Genomic DNA, 22,148 nt, shown 5'->3' on the forward strand with positions numbered 1-22,148 from the left:
CATCAACAGAATGAAGGACAAAAGCCATATGATGATCTAAATGGATGCAGAAAAAGTATTTGATAAAATTCAACATCTCTTCCTAATAAAAACCTTCAATAAATTAGGTATAGAAGGAACATACCTCAAAATAATTAAAGGCCATATGTGACAGACTCACAGCTAAATCATCCTGAATGGGGGAAAGCTGAAAGCTTTTTCTCTAAGAACTGGAAGAAGACAAGGATGCCCACTTTCACCACTGCTGCTCAGATAGTACTGGAAGTAGTCCTAGCTAGAGCAGTCAGGCAAGAGAATGCAATAAAGGGCATCCAAACTGGAAAAGAGGAAGTCAGATTGTTCCTCTTTTCAGATGACATGATCTTCTATATAGAAAAACCTAAAGACACCACCAAAAACACACTTAGAACTGATGAATAAATTCATTAAAGTGACAGGATACAAAATCAACATGCAAAAATCAGCATTTCTATACACCAGTAACAAACAAGCTTAAAAAGAAATCAACAAAAAGGCAGGTGTGATGGCTCACACCTATAATCCCAGCACTTTAGGAGGACGAGGTGGGTGCACTGCTTGAGCTTAGGAGTTTGAGACCAGCCTGGGCAACATGGTGAAACCCTATCACTACAAAAAAAAAAATGTATATATATATATATGTATACACACACACACACACACACACACACACACACACAAAGAAATTAACCAGGTGTGGTGGCACATGCCTCTAGTCCAGCTGGTAGGGAGGCTGAGGTGAGAAGATCACTTGAGCACGGGAGACTGCAGTGAGCTGTGATCGCTGTAACTGCACTCCAGCCTGGGTGACAGAGAAAGACCCTGTCTCATTAAAAAAAAAAAAAAAAGAACGAGAAATTGAGAAAGCAATCCCTTTTACAATAGCTACCCCCCCAAAAAACTAAAAAACCTAGGAATAAATCTAACCAAGGAGGTGAAAGAGCTCTCCAATGAAACCTTCAAAAACAGTGGTAAAAGAAATTGAAGGGGACAGTTAAAAATGGAAAGACATCATATGCTAATGATTGGAATAATTAATGTAGTTAAAATGATCATACTACCCAGAGCAATCTACAGATTCGATACAATCTCTTTCAAAATACTAATAACGTTCCTCATAGAAATAGAAAAAAGCAATCCTAAAATTCATATGGAAGCACAAAAGACTTCAAATAGCCAAAGTAATACTAAGCAAAAAGAAAAAAACTGGAGTCATTGCACTATTGACTTTAAAATATACTACGAAGCTATAGTAACCAGAACAGCTTTGTATTGGTGTAAAAATAAACCCATAGGCCAGTGGAAAAGAACATAGAACCCAGAAATAAATCCACATATTTATAGCCAACTGATTTTTGATAAAGGTGCAAAGAACATACATTGGGGAAAGTATCCTTCTTTAATTTGCTGAGAAAACCGGGTATCTATCAATTCAAGATGAATTAAAGACTTTAAACATAAGACCCAAAACTATAAAACTACTAGAAGACAACATAAGGGAAACATTTCAGGACATTAGTCTTGGCAAAAATTATATGTGTAACACATCAAAAGCACAGGCAACAAAAAAATAGACAAAGCAGACTGTATCAAACTAAAAAAGCTGCTGCACAGCAAAAGAAACAAAAGAAACAAACAGCAAAGAGACAACCTGTTGAATGCAGAAACTATTTGCAAACTATTCATCTTACAAGGGACTTTTATATCCAGAATATACAAGGGACTCAATTCAGCAGCAAAATAATAATGATAATGTGATTTTAAAATGGGCAAAGGATCTAAATAGACATTTCTCAAAAGAAGAAGTAGAGGCTGGATGTGGTGGTTCATGCCTATAATCCCAGCACATAGGGAGGCCGAGGCAGGTGGATCACCTGAGGTCAGGGCTTCGAGACCAGCCTGGCCAACATGGTGAAACCCTATCTCTACTAAAAATACAAAATTAGCTGGGTGTGGTAGCATACACCTGTAATCCCAGCTACTCAGGAGGCTGAGGCAGTAGAATCGCCTGAACCCGGAGGCGGAGGTTGCAAGGAGCTGAGATCACGTCATTGCACTCCAGCCTGGGCAACAAGAGTGAAACTCCGTCTCAAAAAAAAAGAAAGAAAAAAAGAAAAGAAGACATATAAATGGCATAAATGGCTAATAAGTATATGAAAAAATGCTCAACATCACTAATCATGAGAGAAATGTAAATCAAAACCACAATGAGATATTGTCTATTTCCAGTTAAAATGGCTATCATCAAAAAGACAAGAAATAACAAATCCTGATGAGGATGCAGAGAAAGGGGAATTCTTGTATACTGTTGGTTGGAACGTAAATTAGTACTAATGGAAAACCATATGGAGGTTTCTCACAAAACTAAAAATAGCACTATCATACTACTGAGCAATTCTACTACTGGATAGTTATCCAATGGAAAGGAAATCAGTATGTTAAAGGGATACCTGCACCCCATGTTTACTGCAGTGCTATTTACAGCAGCCAAGATATGGAATCAGTCTAAATGTCAATCAATAGATGAATGGATGAAGAAAATGTGGTGTATGTATACATATGGAATATTATTCCCGTAAAAATGAATGAAATCCTGTAGGCTGGGCACAGTGGCTCACACCTGTAATCCCAGCACTTTGGGAGGCTGAGGCGGGTGGATCACCTGAGGTCAGGTTGCAGTGAGCCAAGATCATGCCACTGCATTCCAGCCTGGATGACAGAGCAAGACCCTGTCTCAAAAAAAAAAAAAGAAAGAAAAAAGAATGAAATCCTTTCATGTGCTGCAACATGTATGAGCCTGAAGGACATTATTTTAAGTGAAATAAGCCAGGCACAGAAAGATAAATACTGCATGTTCTCACTCATGTGGGAGCTAAAACAAAACAAAAAAAAAGGGCAAGCCTGGACAACATAGTGAGACCCCATCTCTACAAAAAGTTTTTCTTAAAAAATTAGCTGGGCCTGGCCAGGTGCAGTGGCTCACGCCTGTAATCCCAGCACTTTGGGAGGCTGCAGTGGGCGGATCACAAGGTCAGGAGATCGAGACCATCCTGGCTAACATGGTGAAACCCCGTCTCTACTAAAAATACAGAAAAAATCATCTGGGCGTGGTGGTGGGCGCCTGTATTCCCAGCCACTCGGGAGGCTGAGGCAGGAGAATGGTGTGAACCCGGGAGGCGGAGTTTGCAGTGAGCCGAAATGGTGCCACTGCACTCCAGCCTGGGCAACAGAGCAAGACTCAGTCCCCCCCCGCCCCCCAAAAAAAAAGAAAATTAGCTAGGCCTGGTGGCATACACGTGTAGTCCCAGCTGCTGGGCAGACTGAGGTAGAAGCATCGCTTGAGCCCTGGAAGTTGAGGCTGCTGTCAACTGTGATCATACTGCTGCATTCCAGCCTGGGCAACAGAGTGAGACTCCGTCTCAAAAAAAAAAAAAAAGAGCTTGTGTTAGTAAAGAGTGTAAGAGAGGTTATTAGAGTCTGGGAAGGGGTTGAGCAGAGGATGAGCCAGATTAATGGATACAAAATTACAGCTAGATGGGAAGGATAAGTTCCTGTGTTCTGTAACACTGTAGGATGACTGTGGTTAACAGTAATTTAGTGTATGTTTTCAAAAAGCTACAAGCGAGGATTTTTGAATGTTCACAACACAAAGAAATGATAAATCTTTGAGATGATGGATATTAGCTACCCTGATTTGATCATTATACGTTGTACACGTGTATTGAAATATCACTATGTATCCTATAAATACATATAGTTGTGTCAACTAAAAGTTTTTTAGGCCTGACACGGTGGCTCACACCTGTAATCACAGCACGTTGGGAGGCCCAGGCGGGTGGATCATGAGGTCAGGGGTTCGAGACCAGCCTGGCCAACATAGTGAAACCTTGTCTCTACTAAAAAAATACAAAAATCAGCCGGACGTGGTGGTGGGCACCTGTAATCCCAGCTACTTGGGAGGCTGAGACAGGAGAATCGCTTGAACCAGGGAGCTAGACATTGCAGTGAGCCAAGATCATGCCACTGCACTCCAGCCTGGGCAACAAAGAGCAAAACTTCATCTCAAAAAATAATAATAATAATAATTGTTTAAAGATGAGAATGTGGAAGTGAAGTGATAACCCAGTTATGTCCCTGAAAGTTCTAGCCAGAAAGGATATGATGCCGTTTAGAGGAAGGGAAGCAAGCTGTTGTCAAGGCTGAGAGTCTGGCCTTGAGTCAGACAGAACAGGGTTCTGCCTGAACATAGCTGCTCATTTGCTGTGACTTGCTAAGTTCCTAAACCCTCTGAACCTTGGGTCTTTTTATCCTTCAAATGGATACTAATGATGACAATAATGATAATGATATTTTACAATATAAATTTTAAATACTGTGTTTTAGCTCAAACACATAATACTCAGTAAATGGTAGCTCCAGAAAATGCAAGATGAGGAGGAAGAGATTTGAAAAGCATGCTGATTATGATTTTAGGAATGAATTTTCATTTTTTAAGGTATATATATTTAGGTATAGGTGAATGATTTCCAGGAGTTTTTTTCTGGGCTAAGTGGAGAGATTGCCTTGTTGTTGACTACTGTTTGGGGAGATATTCTCAAACCACCTTCATAATTTAAGAATGTATTGATTTCCCATAAGGGAGCTTCAGTGAGAAGAGAATGTCATTTCCTGGGAGAGTCTCAGGAGATAGCTGCCACCTTGTGAGAGACTAAATTCCTGGGCCCAGGAATGTGGGACAAGAGCTTTGGCCTGAAAACTGCCTGTGGGCCTGCCAGGGTGAGCATAGTCACTTCTGCAATGCACTGCCTGGGTGCACTTCCTGAACCCTGGCCGTATGCCGGGCACACTTCTGACATAGACCTCAGTCAGGGGCATCCCCGAGGCTAAGGACATTGAGGTGCTCTGGCAGCACATCAGGTAGGTTCAGTGGCGACCACTTGAGTTGAAAGCACAGCAGAATGTCCAAATGGAGTGACTAAGAGGCTGTTGGAGATGTGGGAAGAGACCCAGGCATAGCCAGGGTCAGGGCTGAGGATGCTGTCTGTGCAGGGAGGGCCGTTAACAAGGGAGGACGGTGAAGAACAGATCGGAAGACACATTTAGAACTCCTAGAGAACAGGGCAGGTGAGGAGAGAAGCCACAGAACAGAGTGCCTTGAGGACAGGCCTGTGTCCAGAGCACAGCACCTGACACCCAAGAGAGGACCCAGAAGTGCCTCGAGGATGAAGGGTGGTGAAAACAGGCACCAGTAGGTGTCCACAAAAGGACTTTTTTTTTGAGATGAACTGTCGCTCTGTCGCCCAGGCTGGAGTGCAATGGCATGATCTTGGCTCACTGCAACCTCCACCTCCCAGGTTCAAGCGATTCTCCTGCCTCAGCCTCCCAAGTAGCTGGGATTACAGGTGTGTGCCACCGTGCCCAGCTAATTTTGTATTCTTTAGTGGAGACAGAGTTTCATTATGTTGGCCAGGCTGGTCTCAAGCTCCTGGCCTCAAGTAATCCTCATGCCTCAGCCTCCCAAAGTGCTGGGATTATAGATGTGAGCCACCATGCCCGGCCTCAAGGACTTTTTCTGATCATGGATTATTTAAAAATAAATACGTGGCTTGCCTTCTCACCCTATAGAACACTAGTCCTGTCATCCACCTCTGTTTAAGAACGGGGGATGCTTTCTCATGGAAAACATGCTCCTAGATGATTCAGCTTCTTTGAATGTGACAGCTGATGCTAAACTAACATGTAAACAAACCCTCAGGAAGAATGAGGTGTACTCTGTCTCCTCTTAGAAGACCTTCTAATTATTTAACCTCAGATTTATTCATAGAAGCTTTGGAAGACTAGACCCATGTTTTTAAGAAGATATAGACAGTTATTTCACATGGTAGCCAGCCAATATTAGTGGCAAATGAGATTTGGGGCACTTTCTTCTTAACTTCCACAGGCTTCTGGCAGAGTTCAGGAGAGAAAAATGCCTCTTAGTCACCTCTGCATCTCCGTCACCACTCACTAATTTTGCCTCCCCACCCTTTTTTGTGTTGCGTTTGATGCTGTGTTCCATTTTATTTTGTTTCCACTTTCTTTATCTTACCAGAATTGCTTTTTTCCTGACTGAAACAGTACTCAGATTTATTTTGCATAAAAGATCCCTTTTAATGCTGTGGGACTGGTTACTAATTTTGGAAGTCTTCTGAGCTCTTTAAATCTTCAAACATTTTTTAAGTCTGCGTTTCTGGGGTTTTATATATAGTGTTTTTCAACCTTATTTTAACTCATGCCTTGCCAGTGAAGATTTTGTAGCATCTTCCTTTCTGTAGCTTCTACTACAAAACAATAGGTAGGTCTGTCTGTTTTCCAGGTGTAAGATTATAAAATTGAATATCCCTTTTCACACTTAACACTGTTCCTTCCTGCTAATTTTCCCCGGTTGTTTCTGATCGGTCACCCTAAGTGAAACGTATTGGCCTCCTTAAGAATTAACTGGCCTGGCCAGGCACTGTGGCTCACGCCTGTAATCCCAGTACTTTGGGAGTTGGAGGTGGGTGGATCACCTGAGGTCAGGAGTTCAAGACCAGCTGGCCAACATGGTGAAACCCTGTCTTTTCTAAAAATACAAAAATTAGCCAGGCATGGTGGCACACGCCTGTAGTCCCAGCTACTACTTGGGAGGCTGAGGCAGGAGAATCACTTGAACCTGGGATGGGGAGGTCACGGTGAGCCAAGATCATACCACTGCACTCCACCCTGGGGTACAGAGTGAAACTCCATCTCAAAAAATAAAAATAAAAAAATCACTGGCCTAAAAAGATGGAAGTAGTGGTTGAGTCACCTATTTATTCAATAAATATTTACTCTACACGAAACCAGAGAAAAGCCTGGCCCTAATAGAACTCTCCCAGTCTTGTGGGAGAGTCAGGTAACAAATAAGTAAACAAAGACTTAAATAATTAGAGATTATAATTAGCAATATGAAGGAAGTCAGAAGTATATAATGGCATAGGACAGACTAATTCCTTAATTTTTGAAATGATTCAGGAGGTTGGATTTTGCATGGTTTGTGGTTACAGGATGCCTCTTTGGTCTAATCTCTCTTGGAGTCTCATACACATATAACGCAGTGTTGCTCAGAGACATGGCTCCAATAGCATTTTGTCTTTGACAATTTTTGTTTCCTGGAAGGGAACTGCATCTGCTTCAGAAAGTCCCTAGATGGCGATAAAGATGAAATTGCTAGAGAACCTCACCATTGTTTATTATCTATTATCCATTTATTTCCAAAAGGAAAGTTACACTTCCTGATACTGAGCATTTGTTGTTGTTTTCCTCATGTGCCAAGCACAGGAAATGCTGCCCTGGCTTTCAGGAACCAGCAGCATCATTTGATGGGGTGAGTGCCTCGCCAGTCCTGGACACCTGCCTTATCCCAGCCCTGCCCCTCATGGCTTGTGACTTTAATCATGCCTCTGAGTTCTTGGCTGCAAAATTGGGGCAATACTATCTGACCTACATACTTCACAGAGTTGGTATGAAAATCAAGAGGTACAACTATTAGTATCCATAAACATTTTTTTTTTAAATTTAGACTAGGTGTGGTGACTCACACCTGTAATTCCAGCACTTTGGGAGGGTTGCTTGAGCTCAGGAGTTCAGAGCCAGCCTGGACCACAGAGTGAGACTCTGTCTCTACAAAAAATTTAAAAATTTTTTTAAATTAGCCAGATGTTGTGATACACACCTGTAGTCCCAGCTACTCAGGAGGCTGAGGAGGGAAGATTGCTTGAGCCCAGGAGATCAGAGCTGCAGTGAGCTGTGATCGTGCCACTGCACTCCAAGCAGGATGACAAAGCAAGACCTTGTCTCAAAAAAAAATTGTTTTAATGATAAACCTAGGAAAAAAGTTGAGGAATAGCGTATATAAACACATTTTGAAAACTACAAAGCATTATACAGATGCAAGGCCATAATAACAATCTCTGTATTGTTATAAAAATAAAATAGTATCTGAAAGCTGCTGTGCCTGATACCTTAATTAAGTGTTGATTTGGGGCAAGCATCAGGCTTCCATTGTGTATCACATCAGTGGGACAAAGAAGTAAATTATATAGCCTGGCAGTTTAAACCTAAAGTGGATGATAATTTTACTGAGATTAACAGTATTTACTTTCAGAACTAGCCTATCTTAGAGAAATGATGGTTTAAGTCAATACGGTAGGTACTAGTAATTGACAGTGGGAAATACGAAAGCTTACTTTATACCAAGGAAGGAGGCCAGCAGCTAATTAGACTTTTTTTTTTTTAATACAAAGAATGTATAAAGCTCTTTTGGAGCTCTTCTGGATTACTAGATATCTACTAATCTGTGTTAAACATTCAGTATGACAGTCTTCTTAGCTTGTTTTTGTTTTTGTTTTTGTTTTTTTTGAGACAGAGTCTCACTGCGATGCCCAGGTAGGAATGCAATGGCATGATCTTGGCTCATTGCAACCTCCACTTCCTGGGTTCAAGCGATTCTCCTGCCTCAGCCTCCTGAGCAGCTGGGACTACAGGCATGCGCCACCACACCTGGCTAATTTTTGTATTTTTAGTAGAGACAGAGTTTCACCATGTTGGCCAGGCTGGTCTTGAACTCCTGACCTCAAGTGATCTGCCCACCTCAGCCTCTCAAAGTGCTGGAGTTACAGGTGTGAGCCACTGTGCCTGCCTAGCTTTTTTTTCTTAACGTTTGCAGAAGCAGTTTGGCCGTGAACACAGTTAAACCATACACCTTAAATAAAGCAATAGTAGTGAAAGTGCCCAGCATGGAATACCTGGCACACACAACCACTTCATTGTCACTTTGAATAAAGAAAACTAAGATCAAATACACTACTCCCTTAACAGCTTTTAAAAGCAAACCCCATTTTTGTGTGTATGTGGAATATTACTATCATTTCTGCTGTCTTGTCTTTAGCTCTGGAGAAAGTTGAGTCTTTTTTTTAGTTTATAAAAATCAGTGTCTAATTTATATAAATGTTGTTCAGGCTTCCAATATAATAGATGGTTTGGTTTCTGGAGCAAAGAGTTTTTGGATTTCTCTTTTTTCCAGGTAACGCTTTACATCCAGTTCTTTCTTCATTATTTAGAAAAGCCTTTTTTTTTCTTTTTAAGAAAAACTTCAGGCAGTTTGCTGACTAAAAGAAAAAGTTGTAGACAGAAAAATTCTATTATATGAATCATTTCATGTTTCAGATCATTTCATGTTTCAGCTTGTGGCCCAGTGAAGGCTTAGCCTGTACCCTGTTCTTTCTCTGTTGATTTTGCTGGTAGTGGTGTGTGATTTCTCCCTCAGTAGATTTTGTGATGATTCTAAGGAGTTACTGTTTTAAGATGTGCGTGTGTGTTTATTTTTCCCATTGTACCTAAATGATCTAACTTTTAGCGTTGTGTTGACTGGCATTTTGTTCCTTAAAGCACACACTCCTCTTACCTTGGTTGTAAATTTTTCTCTGTTGCCTAGGCTGGAGTGCAGTAGCACAATCATAGCTCGGTGTATCCTCGAACTCCTGACTTGAAGTGATCCTCCTCCCTCAGTCTCCCAAGTAGCTGAGACTATAAGCACACACCACCACGCCCGGCTAATTTTTTTAAATTTTTGTAGAGACAGAGTCTTGCTATGTTACCCAGGCTGGTCTCAAACTCTTGGCCTCAAGCAATCCTACCACCTCAGCTTTCTACAGTACTGGGATTACAGGCATGAGCCACTGCACCTGGCCTTTTTTTTTTTTTTTTTAAACCAAATTTTTAAAACCCTATTTGTGAGTTATTAGATTGATGGACTTAGCCATATCCAGCCTTTTGCTTTTGTCTTTGTGTATCATACCACATTTTGATGTGTGGAAGTGATTGCATACTGGCTGTTTTGTATCTGTGAGACTGGGATTAATCTTCCTGCCCCCATTCAATTTCCTTTCTAGGTCCAACTGGCCCACCTTCAACACTCCCTCTAAGCACCCAGACCTCTAGTGGCAGCTCCACCCTATCCAAGAAGAGGCCTCCTCCCCCACCACCCGGACACAAGAGAACCCTATCCGACCCTCCCAGCCCACTACCTCATGGGCCCCCAAACAAAGGCGCAGTTCCTTGGGGTAAGTTATCCTAAAGTCAGGGCCAAAGCTGCTGGGGCCAGGCAGCATGTGGGGCTCCACTGGGCAGTGGCCCGTTAAGCACATACATGCTGGGTGCTGACTCGGGTATATATGACATGATTCTACCTGTCTCTTAAGGCAAAGAAACATTTTGAAAAATATTTAGGCCAATAAAAACTAAAAGGTGTTGAGCACTTCCTAAATCTTACTCAATTATAATAGCAACTCTGTGAGGTAGGTATTATTAGTCTCTTTTATATATAAGGAAACAGAGGCTCAGAAAAGCAAAGTAATCCATTTTGCTCACAACAGCCGGAATGGTTTTCTTATAAAATATAAATCAGATCATCGTCACTCTTCTCCTTAACACCCTTTTAAGATTTCCTCCTGAGCTTCAGATAAATGCAAACTCCCTATACCAAGGCCCACAGGGCCCTGCACTATTGGACTCTTATCTCCCAGACCCTCTCCTGCCACTCTGTCTTGAGGGCTGGCCTTCTTTCACTTCTTGAATACACCATCCTCTCCCTCCTGAGGGCCCTCCCACTCCCTGGAACTCTGTCATGCTTTTTGAACGGTTGCCTCCCTTTCATCCTTGAGTTCTCAGCTGGCATATCTGTCTCCCTGACCCTCCTCTCCAACGCAGCTCCCTCCCTACCTGTTTTCTCCCAAACACCTTATCACAGAATGTAAGCTGCCCCACTAAAATGTAAGCTCCATGAGAGCCAGAACCTTGTCTGTCTTGTTCTCACCTGTGTTTACTGGAACCGTGCCTGACACACAGTGAATATTCAGTAATCACTTGAGAATGAATAAATTTGCCCAGAGTCAGCTTGTTAATCACTTCCGTGACATTGATTGCACATGACAAATTCCCGTCTACAAGGGACATAATTTCTATCTTTACTACTGGCCTGCTAGCGACTTAGGGGTCACCCCATCACCAAACAGTGTCTTGGCCCATGACAGACAGACACAGAAGCTTTGCTGAATAAATATGTTAATTTGTGTGTCTCACCTCTTCCTGCTGTAGAGTTTCATTGTGGCTTTCTTCATATTTTGTGTTTCGAGTTTTTGGGGGAAAGTTACATTGTCCAGTTGCTGATTGTCATCTGTTCACCATCTGGTCCAGACACCCTGGGTTATGTGTGTGGCAAGCATGTGTGTGCATTTAGCCATTCATTCTGTGAGTCTGTTTGCTTACTTGAGGCACTTACTGTGCCCCTTGCTTGGGCCTTCTCAGTCCATATGCTCATGGAGCTCATGGTCTAATGCAGGACACACGTGGGTAAATCATTAGAGCACATGTTCTTTACTATCAGGATAGACGTGTTGTCTAAACACTGGAAATGCTGGAAAACTGAGTGTCAGACTTTGGAGGAAAGCCAGGGAAGGTTTAGAGAGGAGGAGACATTGGAGTTTGGTGTTAATGAATTAGTTCCCACAAGCCAGGCAAGAACAATTGATGTATGCTAGCACATATGTACATAAAGACTAAGGATGTCCTTGACATTTTCAGAGGCTGCTGTGTAAGGCCTTCAGGATCCCCAGATTTCGTCAAAAAGGCCTTTCCCCCAAATAACATTCCATGAAAGTCACAAGTTTCACATGCAGAGTTTCATATCACAAATTAACCTCCTTCCCAATTTTCTCTAAATTTTAATCCTTTTGTTTAACTGGTTTTATTTCTTGTAAGCTTTAAAGTGCCTTTATTCACGTTGTATAGACTCAAATAAATTTACCAAATTTCTGCTTTCCGGCTTGAAAATCATCACTTTTTTAGATGTTCACATCACTCAAGAGCAAGACTAGCAGCTGGCCACTTTTCCCCCCATTGTTGGTGGGTCAGGGAGCATTTTTTATTAAACAAAATTTACTTTATAAGAGTGCCTGACAGTGAGCTGGGGGTATTAGAACCTTTTCTAGATGAGGACGCTGTTCTGTCTGTTAGTTTGTCATCAGCTCAGAGCCTCTCACCTACAACTAGCCTTGAAGGACAAAAATCATCATCTGTCCTCAGCCACAATGACAGTTTGCCACGTGGCATGGACTTTTGATTTTTGAAATCAAAATTTTAAATTTAAAAAACAATTTAATTTTTATTTTAAATTTTGATTTTAGAAAGCATATGTTGGTGTACATGCATGTATGTGAGATATACTGTCTACAGACACAGGTCAGTAATGGGCATGTATGGGTACGTTCATACACAGCTGGACTTCTCCTTAGAAAGGTTATAGTTGCTCTGATCCTGGTGCTTGCAGTCTGCGTTGTATTATTACTGCTTGGTTTTATCCCTCCCCGCCTCCTGCTGACATTGTATTCTAGAAGCCAAAGGCAGGGCCCGACGGGTCATCAGCAAGGCATTTAGGGAATCAGCCTCCTAGACAACCTTCCTCTCTGATGCCTGCAGCTTCCCTCTGTGGACGCACCTTTCCAGCGCTCTTATGTTCCCCTAAACCTCCCATCTCTTCTAAGCCCATGAGGATCAGGGCCTTTGAACTGTGAGAGATCAGTACTGGGGGGTAGACACCAGGCATGAGCAGGTAGTGAAAGAGCAGCCCCTTAGCTCTCACCAGGCCTTACCTCTCCACCCCCAAAGCTGAACATGCCCACCATCTTGAGGTACACCACATTCCCCAAAGTTCTATTTTTTTCTCTCAGATCTGAGCCTCACAGTATGCCCTCAACCTAGAATCTTCTTCCCTCTACTTCTTTATGTTAATGTTTAGTCATCTTTCAAGACCTGCTGTCCTGGGATCTACTTAAAAGGCCTTCCACAGTCCAATAAAACTCCCCGCTCCCACCCTTTGCCCCCACTGGTGTAGTGGGTATCACAGTGGCTGTTTCCTTGCCCGTCTTTCCCAGTACATGAACTCCTTCTGAGGGCATGTGCTGCTTCTCTCAGCAAAGTGCTGTAAGGTGGACTCAAGCGTCATACTCTCTGGATTCTCATTCCATCTCTACCACTCAATAGCCTTGTGATTTTCAGCAAGTATCTTTGAATTGTTCAGTGCCAAAGCTTCTCCAACTATAATATGGGGCTAGTAATAGTGTCTGTATTGCATATGGAGTTATCATGAAGATTAAATGAGAAGAACACATGAAAAACAACCAAAACATAGGCAGCACCCAATAAATGTTAGCTACTGTTACCATTATTCTCAGCCTAGCATTTTGCTGGATAGCTGGAGAAACCTGCATTAGTTTCCTGAGGCTCCTGTAACACATACCGCAAACTGGATGTTGTAAAATAACTAATTTATTCTCTCAGTATTAGAAGCTAGAGGTCCAAAATCCAGCAGGGTTTTGCTCCTTCCAGAGGCCCTGTGGGAAGAATCTGTTTCTTGCCTCTGTCAGCTTCTGGTGACTCCAGGTGTTCCGTGGAGTGGTGCAGCCCCTGCCTTCATAGTCATCTCCCCACTGCCGCCTCCTCTCTGTGTTCTCAGAACTGCCTTTGCCTCTCTCTCATAAATGTACATGTGATTGTATTTAGGACCCACCTGAATTTTCTGTGATAATCTCCTTGTCTCGGGAGGCCGAGGTGAGCGGATCACTTGAGGTCTGGAGTTCAAGACCAGCCTGACCAACGTGGAGAAACCCCATCTCTACTAAAAATACAAAATTAGCTGGGCGTGGTGGCACATGCCTGTAATCTCAGCTACTCGGGAGGTTAAGACAGGAGAAACGCTTGAACCCAGGAGGCGGAGGTTGTGGTGAGCCAAGATTGCACCATCGCACTCCAGCCTGGGCAACAAGAGTGAATCAACTCCATCTCAAAAAAAAAAAAAAAAAGATAATCTCCTTGTCTCAAGACCCTTAACTTAATTATATTTACAAAGACCCTTTTTCCTAGTCAGGTGACTTTTACAAATTCCAGGGATCAGGATTCAGTATCTTTGGGTGGCCATTTTTCAGCCTACCACAGCTTGTCCTCTGACCCCCAAAGAGTCACATCCAACCCATGTGCAAAATATGTTCACCCATACCAACAACCTCAAAAGTCTCAAATCCCTGTCTTGGCCATTGTTTTGTCTAGTCTTCTCTGAAGACTAGAAAAAGCTGTCATGTAACTGCCAGATGTACTCCTCTCCCCGCTGTGCCCAGAATTTCCTCCTCCAGATTCACAGGGGAGATTTGGGGGTTATGGTTATTGTCAGCAGCTCTCCATTCTTTAGATCAATGGGTTCATGCTGATCGCTTGCCTAACATTAAATACAGAATCAAACTTGTAAAGTAGGCAAGACTCGAGGCCTCCTGTCCCAATCTGTTGTAGGCCACCTGTTCACACCACCACTCTGTTTTACCCACTAGTCTCACTAGCCATCCGTACAGCAGCACTAGCATCACTCCCATGACCCCTGCGTGCTTCACAGTAGCCTCTTTCCTCAGCCAGGAGGAGGTTTCCACCTGTCAAGTTCTCTCTCTTGGTTTTTTGGTTTTTGTTGTTGTTGTTGTTGTTGTTACCCAGGCTGGAATGCAGTGGTGCAGTCCCAGCTCACTGCAACCTCCACCTCATGGGTTCAAGCAATTCTCCTGCTTCAGTCTCCCAAATAGCTGGGATTGCAGGCACCTGCCACCATGTCCAGCTGATTTTTGTATTTTTAGTAGAGATGGGATTTCACCATGTTGGCCAGGCTGGTCTTGAACTCCTGACCTCAAGTGATCCACCCGTCTCGACCTCTCAAAGTGCTGGGATTATAGTTTTGAGCCACTGAACTCGGCCCACCTGTCAAGTCTGAAGCCTGTACCCTTGGTTGGTTCCCTGATATTTGTGTTTCTGGTCTCGGGGCACCTCTGACATTCAGCTTCTTTGCAGAGTAGCCATGACTGACAGGTCTTGGCTCGGCTGATAATCACACTTTCTATGCTGATGATTAGCCCCACCCAACCGTCCATGTTGACCTTTAAGAAGGAGGTAGAAGGCCGGGCGCTGTGGCTCAAGCCTGTAATCCCAGCACTTTGGGAGGCCGAGACGGGCGGATCACGAGGTCAGGAGATCGAGACCATCCTGGCTAACACGGTGAAACCCCGTCTCTACTAAAAAAATACAAAAAACTAGCCGGGCGACGTGGCGGGCGCCTGTAGTCCCAGCTACTCGGGAGGCTGAGGCAGGAGAATGGCTTAAACCCAGGAGGCGGAACTTGCAGTGAGCTGAGATCCGGCCACTGCACTCCAGCCTGGGCGGCAGAGCGAGACTCCATCTCAAAAAAAAAAAAAAAAAAAAAAAAAAAAAAAAAAAGAAGGAGATAGAAGGTGGTTTAAGAAGGAAGTAGATCTTGCATTTGGCCTTGGAAGATGAGTGGAATAGGCAGGAGGAAATAAGTAAGGCAGCTGATGTTGAGACTTTTGTGAGACTGAGGACCAGAGATTGTAACCTTTAATGCATCTACTTCACAGAAGGCCACACTTCCTTCATTACAAAGAGTCTATCTTTCCCCCTCTCAAATTCCATTTCATGCCTTCATAAACTCCTTTTTCTTTGTGTTTGAGACAGGGTCTTGTTCTGTCACCCAGGCTGGAGTGCAGTGGCGTGATCATAGCTCACTGCAGCCTCCACCTCACAGGCTCAAGCTATCTTCCCACCTCAGTCTCCTGAGTAGCTGGGAGTACAGGTGTGCACCACCACACCCAGCTAATTTTTGTATTTTTTGTGGGGATGGGGTTTCACCATGTTGCCCAGGCTGGTCTCAAACTCCTGAGTTATGTGATCCACCTGCCTTGGCCTCCCAAACCGAAGACTACCGGCATGAGCCACCACACCCAGCCCATAAATTCTTAATACAGGTTTATGGCTTGTAAGACAAAAGAAAATGACAATTCTTCATTATTTTAGAATCTTTGGATAAAACACTACATACGTAATATTTTATAAGACCATCACTTGTAAGCGCCTCACAGAGTGCTAGGCATTGTGTTGAGCACTTCGCATGTGTTAACGTACCTCATTCTTAACCATAGTTACACAGAGAGAAAATGCTATTATCTCAACTTCGGGGCGCAGAAAGGTTAAGTGATTTACACTCTTTCTCACAGCTAGTCCCTGGGGGCCGGGATTCACCTGCAGCCTGTGTGGCTGACAGCCGGCCCTCATCACCCTCCCCATGCACCACTCTATGCTCGCAAAATGCAGGCCCACCATCCCTTTCTCCTCACAGCAGTGGTTTCTGTGCCCATGAAACTGAGGTGTGGAGAAGGCGACCAACTTAGCATGGTTCACCTGGCAAGCAGCACAAGCTCTGCTAGCTGTGCCTCCTCATCCATCTGCAGCATGGCACCCTGGTATGCCATTCCCATGCTGTCCAGGCAGGGAGGGCCACCCCAGGCTTTTTCCCTGCCAGAACCACAACATCCACAATGCCCAAAATAGCCCCAGCATTACATTACTGAAGTCCTGCTTCTGTGATGAATCCAGCCATCTGTCTCAGGAGACTTCTAAGGCAGGCTTTTGATAGCAAAACAAATAGTCCTGTGGACAGATTTGGGTTTTATAGGGACTTTATGATTTTTGAAGTTGCATTTCATTGAACCTCTTTTTTCTTTTTCTTTCTTTCTTTTTTTTTTTTTTTTTTTTTTAAGACAGCATCTTGTTCTGTTGCTTCGGCTGGAGTACAGTGGCACAATCACTGCTTGTTGTAGCGTCAACCTCCAGGGCCCAAGTGATCCTCCCATCTCAGCCTACCAAGTAACTTGGGACTCTAGGTGCATCACACCATGCCCAGCTAATTTTTAATTTTTATAGAGACCAAGATCTTACTATGTTGCCCAGACTGGTCTCGAACTCCTGGGCTTAAGTGATCCTCCTGCCTTGGCCTCCCAAAGTGCTGGGATTACAGGTGTGAGCCTCTTCACCCAGCCTTCCTCTTTTTTTTATAACCTACTTTATAACAGACTAACACATATCTTAACACAATTTAAATAATAAGAAATGAGGACGAAGGGAGAATAAGGGTAGCAGAGTAAGGTGAACTCCAGGAGTGTGATTTCTCCACAAAGTGAGTAATAAAAAGTCAACCTAATTGTTAGGTTCATGGTAGCCTTAAGACTAACACTATTCTCACACTTGAGACTCTTGTAATTAATACCTGAGAGCAATTTCCCCCCCTCCCCCTGGCCCTCCATCCTTTGGCATTTAGAGAAGTGTCTGCAGTGCACGGGGGAAACCATAACATGCACTGAAAGAACATTCCAGAAGCCCAAGTTCTGATCCAGGTTCTACCAGTCCTTGACAAAGTGACCTCTGGGAATCACTTACATTCCTCATCTTTGGTCACTGGGAGTTCGAATTGTATTTTTATTTAATATAGAGCAAATAATGAATGAAAAACTATACCAAAAATTGGTTTACTGCTTATATTGCAGGCCTGGGACTTCCAGGTAAAAAAGCTCAATACTTGAAATGTCTGAGACATGGATATTTACTTTTTTTTTTTTTTTTTTTTTTTGCTTTTTTGGTTTTTCTTGTTTGTTTGTTTTATTACATATCTACTTTTTGGAAGTGGGACTGTCATTGTCCCAGTTACTGATGAGGAAATTAGGCACAGAGAAGTCAAATAGCTTGCATAAGATCACAAATCCAGGAACTGCAGAACTGAGATTTGAACCCATTTCCAACTCCAAGGCCTGTATAGTAATTTACTATTCCAGAATACTCCTGTAACAACCAGGCCATTCGCTGCCCCCTCTCTTTCCACAAACTGTTCTCCTGTAGCTTCGATGCTATAGTAGGTGACCAGGAGTCTTGGCCACACTTTCTTCCATTGCCTGTCCAGGATGTATCTCCAGGTCTCTCTTAAACACATTTGTATGATACACCAAGATCTTTTTCTAAATTGCACAGGGAGAAAAAAGGGATTGAGTTGCTTCCATATTTTTGTTCCTCATTGTTCTCTCTTCAGTACTATTTTATTTTCAGAATGTTTTCTAAGCCATACTTTTCTTCTCAAGCGCAGCAGGTAGCCTTTGCATAGCTATGAGAGTGACAGGATTCTTGTCAACCAGACGCTAGCAGGGACTGTTGACTGCTCTGTGCCAGACATTGTGTTAAAAAGTGGTGTTATTGGCCAGGCACGGTGGCTTACCCCTGTAATCCCAGTACTTTGAGAGACTGAGGCAGGTGGATCACTTGAGGTCAGGAGTTCAAGACCAGCCTGGCCAACATGGCAAAACCCCGCCTCTGCTAAAAATACAAAAATTAGCCAGACGTGGTGGCACATGCTTATAATCCCAGCTACTTGGGAGGCTGAGGCAGGAGAATCAGTGAACCCAGGAGGCAGAGGTTGCAGTGAGCTGAGATCGCGCGCCATTGCACTGCAGCCTGGGCAACAAGAGCAAAACTCCGTCTCAGACAAACAACAACAAAAAAAGTGGTGTTACAAAGACATAGAAAGCAGGGTCCATTCTTTGAAGTGACCACTCATTGAGTTAAATTAGCATCATTTCTGTTTCATGCCATTGAAGAGCTGTGAATAATATTACCTTGTGTCAGGCTTCCTGTGGTCTAGCACTGTGTCCCATACTTCATAGTTTATTTCCTTTAATACTCATACCCATCTAGTGTAGTAGGTACCATGGTTGTTCCCAGTTTATGTATGAGGGAATTGAGGTTTAGCAGAATAAGAAGTCACCCAAACTCATACCCACTGGTCAGCAGTACAGCTAGAATTCAAAGCCACACTTGTCTAGGTCCAAAATCTTCTCTCCTAATTAACCACTCCTGGTAAGAAGCTGGTTACAAGGGTTGGTCAAGTCAGCTATGGAAAAATTCCCAGAAAGTGACTCTAAAGGTGTTCTTTGAAGGTTGTGTAGGAATTCACCAAAACTGGAAGGAGACAGGCCTTCCTTGCAGGGGAAAGGAACGTAAGGGGCAAAGTGACAGAGACATAAAAACTGACACCATCTTTGGAAAATGGAGACTCATTTTGAGAAGCCAAAGAGTAAGGTTAAATGAGGACTCTGGACATTTGGGCCTGTGTGCATTAGGCAGCAGACCCTGACATGATGACTCATCTGTGCGACAGCAGAGTGAATGACCGCAGCAGAGCCAGAGGGCCTCTGCAGCCCTGTTGGTCTCAAATTTACTGAAGTATAGCTCATGCAACCTGCATTAGTAATCACTTGTTTGGAATATTTTCTACCTGGAAAGAGAATTAGTGGATGCAACAGTTCATTCCCCAAACATAAAATTTTCCTTGACGTTTTGATTGTTACAGCTCATTTAAGTGGGAAAGTATAAGATTTGATATCTAACCCTGAAGACTCAGCATTGAGCACAGTGCTAGAAAGAAATGCCTACCAGGCCAGGTGCAGTGGCTCATACCTGTAATCCCAGCACTTTGGGAGGCCAAGACAGGAGGATCACTTGAGACCAAGGAAGTATTTGAGACCAGCCTGGGAAATACAATGAGACCTTGTCTCTACAAAAAAAAATTAAAATTAACCAGTCATGGTGGTGCATGCCTGTAGTCTTAGCTACTTGGGAGGCTGAGGAGGGAAAATCAGTTGAGCCCAGGAGTTTAAGGCTGCAGTGAGCTATGATTATGCCACTGCACTCCCACCTGGGCAACAGAGCAAGACCTTGTCTCTTTAAAAAAAAAAAAAAAAAAAGCCATGTGTGGTGGCTGACACCTGTAATCCTAACACTTTGGGAGGCCAAGGGGGGAGGATCAGTTGGTCTCAGGAGTCCAAGACCGGCCTGGGCAACTTAGAACTTAGTGAGACCTTGGCCGGGCGCGGTGGCTCAAGCTTGTAATCCCAGCACTTTGGGAGGCCGAGACTGGGCAGGATCACGAGGTCAGGAGATCGAGACCATCCTGGCTAACCCGGTGAAACCCCGTCTCTACTAAAAAATACAAAAAACTAGCCGGGCGAGGTGGCGGGCGCCTGTAGTCCCAACTTGGGAGGCTGAGGCAGGAGAATGGCGTAAACCCGGGAGGCGGAGCTTGCAGTGAGCTGAGATCCGGCCACCGCACTCCAGCCTGGGCGACAGAGCGAGACTCCTGTCTCAAAAAAAAAAGAAAGAAAGAAAGAAAAAGAACTTAGTGAGACCCCATCTTGAAAAAATAAATAAGTAAAAAATAAAGAAGAAAATAAATGCCTACCTTAAAGAACATCACAGCTCAGAGGATTTTATAAGAGTTACCAAAGAAGTCCTTAAATATTAAGTTATATGGGCTCATGGACATATACTAATGGTTAGTTTAATTAAAATTAAATAAAACTAAATGTGAAAGCCTTTGGTTCTTCTGGTAATGCCAGTTTATCTCATTTCTTCTTGTATCAATATCATAGAATTATAGCACATTCTGTCCAGGAGGTGAGCACCCTGCCAGCCTCTCTGTCTTCAGTAGGTGCAGTCGGACCAGGAGGTGATAGGTGCTAGAGTGTGGTGATTCACAGTACAGACCCTGGAAGAGGGCTACTGGCTTTCCATTCCAGCTTTGACCCTTACCAGTGACCTAACCTTGGGCAATTGACTTTACTTCTCTGTGTGCTTCTTCATATATAAAATAAGGGGTGATTATACTATTTATCTCATAAGCATAATTACTGAGTATGTAGCACAGTACCTTGCTCACAGAAAGTACTCAGTAAACGATCGTTGCTGTTAATGTTACTATCAGGGCGTCTTGATGGATAATGAAGAGCACATTGATTTGTGGTCAGGACTCCCAGGTACACCATTTCCCCATGGGACCTGCAGCCATTTATTCATGTAGTCTCATTTCCTTATCTTTGGAAAAGGAGTAATGATGCCAGTCTCATGCTGTGAGGAAGGAAGGCTGGATGAATATAAAAGCATGTGGGCAGTCGGCAGTGCTGTTGAGCAGATTCACGGTGTAGTGAGGATCAGTTACATTTTTTTTCAGTCCGTCCTCTTCATCTGCCCTCCTGTTGCTCAGCCTCCTCAGTCAGCCCATTCCCAGTGCCACCTAGGCAGTATTACAGTCTTCTAGGCAGAGGAGGAGAAGATGCTGCTGAAGGAAGAGAGCAAGAGTTTCCAGAGCAGTCACAGGTAGAAAGGGCAAGGAAGTGAACTAGAACCCCAGAGAGAGGGTGCTCATGCAGGGTCCCAGGGAATCCTCCTGGGTGCCCGCAGCTTGGGGCTTCACAGCTGCGCTGCACTCCTCCCACCACGACATGAATCATAGAAGAGCCCTCATTTATTGTCTTGTGACCCTCTCCTGGACATAGCACACTTGCCTCCACTTGTGTGCCTCTGGTTTTGCTGCTCACCCACTAGAAAGTTCTTTACCTGTCCAGATGCTGTGTCTTCCCCAGACGGCATTCCCTACTCCCTCTTCCCCCATTCCTGCCAGCAGTCAGAGTTTAGAAACTATTTTCTCCTCAATTGACAGCAACTGATGCTCATCTCATTACACATTGTTAGTATATTTCCTATGTGTAAGTCTCACAGGCCAGAGCATAAGCTCTGTGAGAGCAGTGACATTTTACTTGTTTTTGTGCCTTCTGCTTCACATTTATGCCTTGCACATAGTAAATGCTTAATACATGTTAATACTTGGCCGGGTGTGGTGGCTCACTCCTATAATCCCAGCACTTTGGGAGGCCGAGGCAGGCGGATCACTTGAGGCCAGGAGTTTGAGACCAGCTTGGCCAAGATGGTGAAAACCCCGCTTCTACTAAAAATACAAAAATTAGCTGGGCGTGGTGGTGTACGCCTATAGTCCCAGCTACTCAGGAGGCTGAGGCAGGAGAATCGCTTGAACCTGGGAGGCGGTGCTGCAGTGAGCTGAGATTGCACCATTACACTCCAGTCTAGGCAACAGAGCGAGACTCCATCTCAAAAAAAAAAAAAAGGTTAATATTTGAATGAATGCCCTGTAGTCCCAGCTACTTGGGATGCTGGGCAGGAGGAACACTTGAATCCAGGAGTTCAAGGCTACAGTGAGCCCTGATTGCATCACTGCACTCCAACCTAGGTGACAAAGTGAGACCCTGTCTTGGGGAAGGGGGGAGGGGGGAAGAGGAAAAGAGAATGAATGATGA

The 22,148-nt window shown here is 43.7% G+C and overlaps 1 protein-coding gene across 3 annotated transcripts in view; it reads left to right on the forward strand.

Moving 5' to 3' along the window:
• Nucleotides 1–22,148, forward strand: part of ASAP1 (ArfGAP with SH3 domain, ankyrin repeat and PH domain 1) — a 407,716-nt gene that overhangs the window by 357,295 nt on the left and 28,273 nt on the right. For 2 of the 3 annotated variants that reach the window (XM_030937518.1, XM_030937520.1), the window contains one exon: nucleotides 9,969–10,139. The exons of the other annotated variant lie outside the window; for it this stretch is intronic. In XM_030937518.1, coding sequence (XP_030793378.1) covers nucleotides 9,969–10,139 — 171 coding nt within the window. The remainder of the gene's footprint in view (nucleotides 1–9,968; nucleotides 10,140–22,148) is intronic. 3 annotated transcript variants of the gene reach the window in all.

This window comes from Rhinopithecus roxellana, chromosome 9 (assembly GCF_007565055.1).
Source record: "Rhinopithecus roxellana isolate Shanxi Qingling chromosome 9, ASM756505v1, whole genome shotgun sequence".
Taxonomy (NCBI): Eukaryota; Metazoa; Chordata; class Mammalia; order Primates; family Cercopithecidae; genus Rhinopithecus; species Rhinopithecus roxellana.